Below are 11045 nucleotides of genomic sequence, written 5' to 3'. Positions count from 1 at the left end.
CCTGACATTTATGTTGACAAATAAAACGTTTGACAATGTGTTCTATCAAACGAATACAGTCAGTTATGCAGTAATTTGAATGATGCCGTTTGTCTTATTGTCCGTTGATCTAAAGTAAACATATAGGAAATGATTTCATTGGTGAGAACTTTGTGACTAGCCTACCAAGGAGGGAGGTAGCCTACCCGTAGCCTACCCGTAGCCTAGCCCTAGCCTATTTAAACGGGTTTCACAGAGTATGTCTATCCAAAAAACACAGGTTTCAGCAGCATTGTATGTATTGCTTCAGTTCACGTTCTAAAACATCTGGCACACATTGCATTGCGGAGTTGAATTTAGTGCAATATATTCTATACTGTAGCCCCTATACTGATATACTGTACCCACAGACTAATGTAATTATTACTATATAGTTTACACATACAATCATTGTACGTCTACACAGGGCCATTACATATCTATGGGGAAAGGGCAGTGGTTGATTTAGAGTTGGGTGATTGTCAGAGAGATAGGCCTGCTCCACTTGCTGGTGGGGTTATGGAACACAGATGTTAAAAATTGTCACTGCAATCTGCAGAGGATTCTATTACTCTGTTTTTAACTCATTCTGGACACTGTAAAAATAGCAATGGCCTCTTGGATAATATACAGTGCCTTCAGAAAGTATTCATATCCCTTGACTTATTCCACATTTGGTTGTGTTACGGCCTGAATTCAAATTAGATTAACTATATTTTTTATCTCACCCATCTACACACAATATAAGTGAAAACATGTTTGTAGAAATGTTTGCTAATTTATTGAAAATGAAATACAGAAATATCTCATTTACATAAGTATTTACATACCTTTGCTGACACTCCAAACTTGATTGGAATCCACCTGCGGCCATTTGGACATGTTTTAGAAAGAAACACACCTGTCTATATAAGGTCCTGCAGTTGACAGTGCATGTCAGAGCAGAAACTATATCATAAAGTCCAAGGAACTGTCTGTAGACCTCTGAGATATAATTGTGATGAGGCATATATCTGGGGGAGGGTAGAAAACTATTTATTGTGTTGAAAGTTTCCAAGAGCACATTGGTCTTCATCATTGGGAAATTGAGAAAATATGGAACTGCCCAGACTCTACCATAGCTGGCTGTCCGACCAAACTGGGCAAGAAGGCCACTCATGAGAAAAAAGCACCTGGAGTTTGCAAAAAGTCACGTGAAAGACTGAGATCTTAAGAATAAATATTGTGGTCTGATGAGACAAACATTTTACTCTTTGCCCTGAATGCAAAGCGCTATGTCTGGAGAAAACCAGGCACAGCTCATCACCCGTCTAACACCACCCCTACCGTGAAGCATGGTGGTGGCAGCATCATGCTATGGGAATACTTTTCAGCAGCAGGTACTGGGAGACTGGTGAGGATAGAGGGAACAATGAATAGAGCCAAATACAAATCCTTGATGAGAGTGCAACGACTGCTTCAGAGTGCAATGACCTTAGACTGGTGGGAAGATTTACATTCCAACAGGACAATAACCCCAAGCATACAGCCAAAGCAACGCTGGAATGGCATCAGATCAAGAATGTGAGTCCTTGAGTGGCCCAGCCAAAACCCAGACTTGAATCACATTAAACATCTTTGTAAAGACTTACTGGTCACCACCACTCCCCATCTAACTAAAAAGGATACTACGGGATTTTGGCAGTGAGGCCCTTTATTTACTTCCCCATAGTCAGATGAACTTGTGCATACCATTTCTGTGTCTGTGTCCAGTATGAAGGAAGTTAGTAGTTTAACTAGCATTAACACAGTGAGTAAGTCTATGGGTATCTGCTAGCATGCTAGGAAGAATGGGAGAAAAATCCCCAAATCCAGATGTGCAAGACAACTCAAAGCTGTAATCGCTGTCAAAGGTGCTTCTACAAAGTATTGACTCAAGGGTGTGAATACTTATGTTAATGAGATATTTCTGCATTCTATTTAATACATTTGCACAAATTTCTAAAAACATGTTCTGACTTGGTCATAATGGGGCACTGTGTAGATGGCCGAGAAAAAATATCAATTTAATACATTTGAATTCAGGCTGTAACAAAATGTGGAATAAGTCAAGGGATATGAATACTTTCTGAAGGCATTGTACAGGACAATATTATACATTAAGAGGCATATTCTTGTTTCCGCAATGTAAAATACAGTTCAGTCATTGAGGTTGCAGTCAGTTGTCTCAAATTCTAAGGAACTGATACAACACTCTTTCCGTGGCCTCCAACTGCTCTTAAACGCTAGTAAAACCAAATGCATGCTTTTCAACCGTTCGCTGCCCGCACCCGCCCGCCCGACTAGCATCACCACCCTGGACGGTTCTGACCTAGAATATGTGGACAACTATAAATACCTAGGTGTCTGGCTAGACTGTAAACTCTCCTTCCAGACTCGCATTAAGAATCTCCAATCCAAAAATAAATCTAGAATCGGCTTTCTATTTCGCAACAAAGCCTCCTTCACTCACGCTGCCAAACTTACCCTTGTAAAACTGACCATCCTACCGATCCTCGACTTTGGCGATGTCATCTACAAAATAGCTTTCAATACTCTACTCAGCAAACTGGATGCAGTCTATCACCTTATACCACCCTCCACTGCGACCTGTATGCTCTAGTTGGCTGGCCCTCGCTACATATTCGTCGCCAGACCCACTGGCTCCAGGTCATCTATAAGTCTATGCTAGGTAAAGCTCCGCCTTATCTCAGCTCACTGGTCATGATAACAACACCCACCCGTAGCACACGCTCCAGCAGGTATATATCACTGGTCATCCCCAAAGCCAACACCTCATTTGGCCACCTTTCCTTCCGGTTCTCTGCTGCCAGTGACTGGAATGAATTGCAAAAAATAAAAAATTACAAAAAATAAAAGCTGAAGCTGGAGACTTATATTTCCCCTCACCAACTTTAAACATCAGCTATCTGAGCAGCTAACCGATCGCTGCAGCTGTACATAGTCCATCTGTAAATAGCCCACCCAATCTACCTACCTCATCCCCATACTGTTTTTAATTTACTTTTCTGCTCTTTTGCACACCAGTATCTCTACTTGCACATCATCATCTGCTCATTTGTCACTCCAGTGTTAATCTGCTAAATTGTAATTTCTTCGCAACTATGGCCTATTTATTGCCTACCTCCTCATGCCTTTTGCACACACTGTATATAGACTTTCTTTTTTTCTACTGTGTCATTGACTTGTTTATTGTGTAATTGGCTTGTTTATCCCATGTGTAACTCTGTTGTTGTTTGTGTCACACTGCTTTGCTTTATCTTGGCCAGGTCGCAGTTGGAAATGAGAACTTGTTCTCAACTAGCCTACCTGGTTAAATAAAGGTGAAATAAAAAATAAATGTAACAATAATAAAACAAATGTAAGGGCAATTTTACAGCATTTATTATTTAAAAAAAAAATATATATATATATATATCCTCTCGTAAAACATAAATAACAATTTGTAAAATCCAATACAGCTGAAAGTTATAGGACATCTAAGTGGGAGCAACAAACATTGGAACTGCACTCTATTATTTTAACTGAAAGCCTGTAGCATCATATAGCTTTTTCCTTTCTACAACAGAGACATTGAACACCCCATCACACTATTCATTTGCATGTTAGCATCTGCGGTTTGACATCAAGATACTGGGTCTTTTCTCCTAACACCAGCTAGGCAAGGACGTTAATATAAACTGTGTCTTCTACAGCGAGAGGAAGCAAAGGCTGCATGACATACAAAATGTCACATTCAAACTGTATAAATATATATGTTTTTAAACGCACACCGAGTGTGTAAAACTTTAGGAACACCAGCCTACTATTTAGTTGTACCCCCTTTGCCCTCAGAACAGCCTCAGTTCATCAGGGGCATGGACTCTACAAGGTGTCAAAAGTGTTCCACAGGGATGCTGGCCCATGTTGACTCCAATGCTGCCCACAGTTGTGTCAAGTTGGCTGGATGTCCTTTGGGTGGTGGACCATTGTTGATACACGTGTGAAAAACCCAGCAGCGTTGCAGTTCTTGGCACACAAACGGGTGCACCTGGCACCTACCACCATACCCCGTTCAAAAGCACTTAAATCTTTTGTCTTGCCCATTCACCCTCTGAATGCCACACATCCACAATCCATGTCTCAGTTGTCTCAAGGCTTCTTTAACCTGTCTCTTCCCATTCATCTACACTGAATGAAGTGGATAACAAGTGACATCAATAATGTTTTGTACAACCAGTGTATGAAACAAACATACTGTACATCTGAAAATCTTCAGCATCAAGTACATACGCGTGCGCTTGTGTAAACAAGTACATTTATGGCCATGAAAACACTTGATCGGAAAAGGCAGCCTACACTTAGGAAGAAAAAAAAGGTGCCACCTAGAACCTAAAAGCGTTCTTCGGCTATACCCATGGGAGAACCCTTTGAAGAAACCTTTTTCTAAGAGTGACTTGAAATACAACAACAACACTGATATGTCTGTCGGTCTCACTTGTTGCAGCAAGGGAAACAACAACAGAGCATTCTCCTACAGAGGCTCTTCTTCTGGTACGTCACACACCTCTTGATCTGAACCTGGGCCTTGCCCACAAAGTCTGTAGTGGCAACCACGTTGGCCTCTATGTTGTCCACCATGGCCCCCTGTTCCTCCACCAGCAGAGCCATCTGAAAGAACAGCTCATGGATGTCCTTGATTCGACTCTCCAGCTCCACCAGTTCCTTGTGCCGCTTCTCGATCTCCGTGAGTGCCGAGCGTGCCGTCCGCCCGTCAGTCAGGAGGTTGTCAGAGAACACATTCCACTTCCCCGTCTCGACCATCTCCTCGATCTGTTCGCCGGTCACCTCCTTGCCCATGATCTCTGCCTGGCGCTGGATCCGGGTCTTGCAGTTCTCCCTCTGGCTCATCTCTGCTTGGTTGTACTCAGACATGGCCTCGTGGAAGGCCCCGGTGAGAGAAACATACTGAGAACGCACCATGCGGACCAGTGCAGAATGGGCCCCGTCCTCTTCTTCCAGCTGTTTGTGCTGCATGCCGATCTTCTCCAGCCGTCTGTAGATGCCCTCCCCCCGGGTCTTGATGCCCCTGGCCAGGGTGTTGGAGTCTCGTTTGATGGAGCTAATCCGCCGGACAGAGGTGAGGAATCGACTGTTTTGCTTGCCCAGACGCTTCACATCCATCCGGAGCAGAGCAATCTCCTTCCTCATGGACTGGGCTTCTGTGAAGATGCTGTCCATCCGATCTTCGTTTTCAAACACCACTGACTGCTGCTCCAGCTCTCCCTCATCATCGCTGCCCTGACCCCTTTCATCCGTGTCTGGAGGAGTGGGGGCCACCCCCTGCAGGTCAACTAGTCTGTCTCTCATACTACCTGGAATGGGAGGAAAAGGTTTGAGGTTTACTGCATGTTCAGTAGGTCATCTCCAAATCACCATCTTATTTATGTTGTAGTGCAAAATCCTACACAAGCAATAAAGTTAAAGTTTCTTGTATGACCATGAAGAATTAAGAAAAGTTGATATTTTGTTTCCTCAAAAAGCTAGCTACATAAACTGTAAGTGTAGTATATTTCTGATTTAAACTGAGAAAACAAGGACGCAATTAACACCATTCCACAAGAGGAAATGAAGTGGCACCTGTTGAGGATCTCATCCCTAAACCAATAGAACACTGCGAACATACACTGGGCGGTGGTGACTTCCTAGTACACACACACACACACACACACACACACACCACACACACCAGTTAGTATTAGATTACAGGCCAATGACTCACAGCATATCTAGAACAAAAAAAGTGACGATTTTCACAACAATTTGATCACTGCACTGAAAGACATGGATGAGAAAATGTGTTGCGTTTCTTTACCGCCCTTTAACCCTTTACAGGCATTTAATTATTGGCGTAGGTTATGACTAATCAGCTCTCTATAATCTATTTCATGTTGCTACATGTTTTTTACTGTTACAGTACAACAAAGAATGCAAAATTACTGTCAGCAGTTTCTTTAAATGTAAAGTTTGTTTGTGCCTAAACAGAACAACATAGCAAAATTGTCTGGCCAAAGCACATGTGAAGGTAACCTAGACACGAATATTCGCGACATTATTCATTGTAACAGAGAGCAACACATTACATTTAAGGAATAATTAACATTTAAATGAAATAAAGCTGCCCACAACAATCCAAGCTCAACTCGCTGAGCAAAACGCATCTCATCACAAACGTTTGTACTTCTATGATAACATTACAACAGGACTGAATCATCGTAGAACTTAATCAGAAAAAAACGTTACCTGATATCTCCTCCGTAGACTTCCCTATAAGAACAAAAGCATTCAAACAGAACAGACAAAAGCTCGGAGAATCATTTCCCCTTTATGCTTCGTGTTGTCATCTAGCTGCGTCTGCCAGGAACCAGCCCACTACCTAATTTATGGGGTATATTCATTAGGACAAACTGTAGAAAACCGTGGCAAAACGTTTCTTATTGGACACATTCAGGTAGCTCCCTCCCCGTTTGGTTCAGTTTGATTCCAACAAATGCATCCCTGAGAGGGAATTTCCCACCGCTGCTCATTCATGGCAAAAGTAGCAGGTGTAACAAGCGGAAAAACATGATCACGTTTTCATATAGAAAACTCTCGAAACATTATTGACATTAGTCACTTCACCTTGTGGTTGTTTTATGTCACCGGAAACAGCTATTTAATTGTTGTTTTTGTACTTTATACCTCTGATATATTTAAATGATATTGGTGGAACAAACTCTGCGCTATAGGTGGTGCGTGCTCCGTTGCGCTTTTCAATGAAGGTAGGCCTACTATTGCTACGCAACACGGTGGGATTTCCAGAGCCACTTCCAGTCTCTGAATTATTTCTGTTTGTTTCTAATAAATGCTTGTTCTATGGGTAGATATCTTGATACAGATCATGAGTTGATATTTGATGCTTCGGAAGTGCAAAGCTGTTTTTAAGTGTTCTTTCTGAAATAAATGTATAATTTACGTTCAAATCCAGGTACTCAATGTATCACATACACAATGTATCAGATATACAATCATTTGTAACATGGAAAGCAGCCACAGAACAGTTTGTTTATGAGATTGTTCTTGTCATGTCTCTTGGCTTTGTCCATTTGAACCCTGACATCCTCGATATTTGCCTCTGTCTTTTGTACATTGGTCTCCATGTTGTTGAGCACTGCTCCCTGTTCCTCTGTCAGAATAGGCACATTCAGAAAAAACTCCTAAACCTCCTGGATCCTTTTTCCGGGTCCAGCAGCTCTTTGTGTCTACTAGCGATCTGCGTTAGCACCAACTGGGCCGTCTTCCCATCAGCCAGGGCATTGAAGATATTGAATTTTCATCCGTCTAGGATCTGTCTCTTACAGTTCTCCCTGCGCACCAGCTCCATCTCGTTGTAGCTGAACTTCACCTCCCTGAAGGTGGTGCTCAGGTTGGTGTACTGTTTCCGGGCAATGTGTACCACGTGGTCAGTGCTACCTCGCTGAACCTCCAGCTCCCTGTTCATCCTGTGTAGCCTCTAAGAAGGCCTCTCCTCTGGCCTTGATGTCTGCTGCGATGCCGTTGGCGTCCCGGATCACATCACTGGTGTCGTCCGACAATGTGTTGTTCAAGGCGTGGTAGTTCTGGTCCGGGAGCTGGGCACGGTCTTCCTGGATCTGTTGGATCTCATGTCAGACATGCTGGGTCTCCAGGTGCATGATTTTCAGGTCGTGGTCAGGGGTCACTGCTGCCTGGTCGCTGCCCGTATGGGCAGACAGGTCGTCCAGGTCCACAGTGCTCAAGGTCTCATTGGTTATAGCATCCTCCTCCAGGCTCATCTAACGCATCCTGCAGTTTCAGAATCTGTCCTTCATCTGGAAAGAGAGAGAAATGGAGAGTGAGGTGGGAGACAGAGGGGGGAGAGAGGAGAGAGTGAGGTGGGAGAGAGTAAGGTGGGGGAGAGAGAGTGGGAGAGGAGAGAGTGAGGTGGGAGACAGGGAGTGAGGTGGGAGACAGAGGGAGAGAGTGAGGTGGGAGACAGAGGGGGGAGAGAGTGAGGTGGGAGACAGAGAGAGGAGTTAGTGAGGTGGGAGATAGAGAGAGGTGGGAGACAAAGAGAGAGGAGAGAGAGAGGTGGGAGACAAAGAGAGAGGAGAGAGAGAGGTGGGAGACAAAGAGAGAGGAGAGAGAGAGGTGGGAGACAAAGAGAGAGGAGAGAGAGAGGTGGGAGACAAAGAGAGAGGAGAGAGAGAGGTGGGAGACAAAGAGAGAGGAGAGAGAGAGGTGGGATACAGAAATAGAGAGTGAGGTGGGTGACGGGAGAGAGAGGAGTTAGTGAGGTGGGAGACAGAGAGAGAGAGAGAGAGAGTGAGATGGGAGACGGGGAGAGAGAAATAGAGAGTGAGGTGGGAGACAGAGAGAGAGGAGAGAGAGAGGTGGGAGACACAGAGAGGAGTTAGTGAGGTGGGAGACAGAAATAGAGAGTGAGGTGGGAGACGGAAGAGAGAGGAGTTAGTGAGGTGGGAGAAGGGGAGAGAGAGAGAGTGAGATGGGAGACAGAGAGAGAGAAATAGAGAGTGAGGTGGGAGACAGAGAGAGAGGAGAGAGAGAGGTGGAAGTCAGAGAGAGAAATAGAGAGTGAGGTGGGAGACAGAGAGAGAAATAGAGAGTGAGGTGGGAGACAGAGAGAGAAATAGAGAGTGAGGTGGGAGACAGAGAGAGAAATAGAGAGTGAGGTGGGAGACAGAGAGAGAAACAGTAGACATGTTTTTGCCAATTTTAACCGCACACTTGTTTGTGTACATGGATTCATTGTCATATGTTTTACCCCCAACACCACTTTTCATCAATTTGTATAGCAGAACCTCATGCCAAATTAAGTCAAGCTTTTTTGAAATCAACAAAGCATGAGAAGACTTAGCCTTTGTTTTGGTTTGTTTGTTTGTCAATTAGGGTGGGCAGGATGAATACGTGGTCTGTTGTACGGTAATTAGGTGAACAGACAATTTGACATTTGCTCAGTACATTGTTTTCGCTGAGGAAAAGTAAGAGTCTGCTGTTAATGATAATGCAAAGGATTTTCCCAAGGTTGCTGTTGACGCATATCCCAAGGTAGTTATTGGGGTCAAATTTTTCTCCACTTTTGTGGATTAGGGTGATCAGTCCTTGGTTCCAAATATTAGGGAAGATTCCAGAGCTGAGGATGATGTTAAAGAGTTTACGTGTAGCCAATTGGAATTTGTGGTCTGTATATTTTCTCATTTCATTTGGGATAACATCAACCCCACAGGCCTTTTTGGTTTGGAGGGTTTGTATTTTGTCCTGCCATGCAGCTCTCTCTCTCTCTCTCTCTCCATCTCTCTCTCTCACTCTCTCTCTCTCCATCCATCCCTCTCGCTCATCTCTCTCTCTCTAGCGCTCTCTCTCTCTCTCTCTCTCTCTCTCTCTCTCTCTCTCTCACCCTCTCTCTCTCCATCCCTCTCTCTCTCATCTCTCTCTCGCTAGCTCTCCACCTCTCTCTCTCCATCTCTCTCTCTTCTCTCTCTCTCCATCCCTCTCTCTCTCTCTCCATCTCTCTCTCTCCATCTCTCTCTTCCTCTCTCTCACCCTCTCTCTCTCCATTCCTCTCTCTCTCTCTAGCTCTCCATCTCTCAACTCTCTCTCTCTCTCTCTCTCTCTCTCTCTCTCTCTCTCTCTCTCTCTCTCTTTCTCAAATTCAAATTCAAATTCAAGCTGCTTAATTGGCATGAAAAACATTGTGTCAATATTGCCAAAGCAACAATGTATACAATATACTTTGTAATAAAATTATAAACAATAACAAATAATAATATAAAATGGCAGTAAATTATAAGACAAAATTAAATATAAAAATATAAATATGGAAAATGAAACTGTAACTTACTTATAACTAAATAACGGTCATCTTCACCATTACATCAGTACTACAACTACTATCATCATTACCACTACTACTACTACCACCATCACTAAACTGTTATCATTACCATTACCACCCATACCACTACTACCACTACTACTACCACTACTACCACTACCACTACCACCACCATCACTAAACTGTTATCATTACCATTACCACCCATACCACTACTACCACTACTACCACCACCGTCACTAAACTGCTATCATTACCATTACCAACCATACCACTACTACCACTACTATTACCACCACCGTCACTAAACTGCTATCATTACCATTACCACCCATACCACTACTACCACTACTACTACCACTACTACCACTACTACTACCACCACCATCACTAAACTGCTATCATTACCATTACCACCCATACCACTACTATTTGGAATGATAAACAGCAATAATAATAGTAATAACAATAATAGTAATAATAAGTAAGTTACTGCTTACTATGCAGATGTTATTATTCAGTGTCCCTCAGGCTGTGGCAGGCTAATACATATTTGGCTGCAAGAGGAGCCATTGCTCCTTCGCCCATGAGTATTTTTTGTTTTTCTTCTGGGTTTAATAAGTTCAAATTGTGAATAAATGTAGTCATTTCTGTGAATAAGGAATCTCTTTGTGAGGAATATTTATCACAGTAAAGGAGAAAGTGCATCTCTGTCTCTACCTCCCCTGTCGTGCCGTGACCACATACACGCTCCTTTCTCTCTCTCTCTCCATCTCTTTCTCTCTCTCCATATCTTTCTCTCTTTCTCTCTCTTCATCCCTCTCTCTCTCCTCTCTCACTATCTCTCTGTCTCTCTCTCTCTCTCTCTCTCCATCTCTCTCTCCATCCCTCTCTCTCATCTCAATTCAATTCGCTTTATTGGCATGACGTAACAATGTACATATTGCCAAAGCTTATTTTGTATATTTACAATATAAAAAATAAATAAAAATGAGAATCAAAATTGTCAACGGGACAACAGTAACAACAATAACCAAGGGTCAAAATAACCATACATTCAACAATAACAATAGCCATACAGTAGAGTACATGTGCA

At 43.1% G+C, this 11045-nt stretch overlaps 1 protein-coding gene across 2 annotated transcripts; it reads right to left on the bottom strand.

Moving 5' to 3' along the window:
* Positions 1 to 3417: 3417 nt before the first annotated feature.
* Positions 3418 to 6461, bottom strand: LOC106611340 (syntaxin-11). 2 transcript variants are annotated; one of them, XM_014211470.3, is made up of 3 exons: positions 6340 to 6461; positions 5677 to 5741; positions 3418 to 5411 (listed from the first exon to the last, which is right to left on the bottom strand). In XM_014211470.3, the coding sequence occupies exons 2-3, from the start codon at positions 5690 to 5692 to the stop codon at positions 4531 to 4533; spliced, it is 897 nt and encodes a 298-aa protein (XP_014066945.1). In that variant the 5' UTR covers positions 5693 to 5741; positions 6340 to 6461; the 3' UTR covers positions 3418 to 4530. The 2 variants fall into 2 exon arrangements, with proteins under 2 accessions (XP_014066945.1, XP_014066946.1); XM_014211471.3 differs by lacking the exon at positions 5677 to 5741.
* Between the last annotated feature and the right edge of the window lie 4584 nt (positions 6462 to 11045).

This window comes from Salmo salar, chromosome 09 (assembly GCF_965601325.2).
Source record: "Salmo salar chromosome 09, fSalSal1, whole genome shotgun sequence".
Classification (NCBI taxonomy): Eukaryota; Metazoa; Chordata; class Actinopteri; order Salmoniformes; family Salmonidae; genus Salmo; species Salmo salar.
The sequence above is the reverse complement of the archived record's forward strand: the minus strand, read 5'-3'. Positions and strand labels throughout refer to the sequence as shown.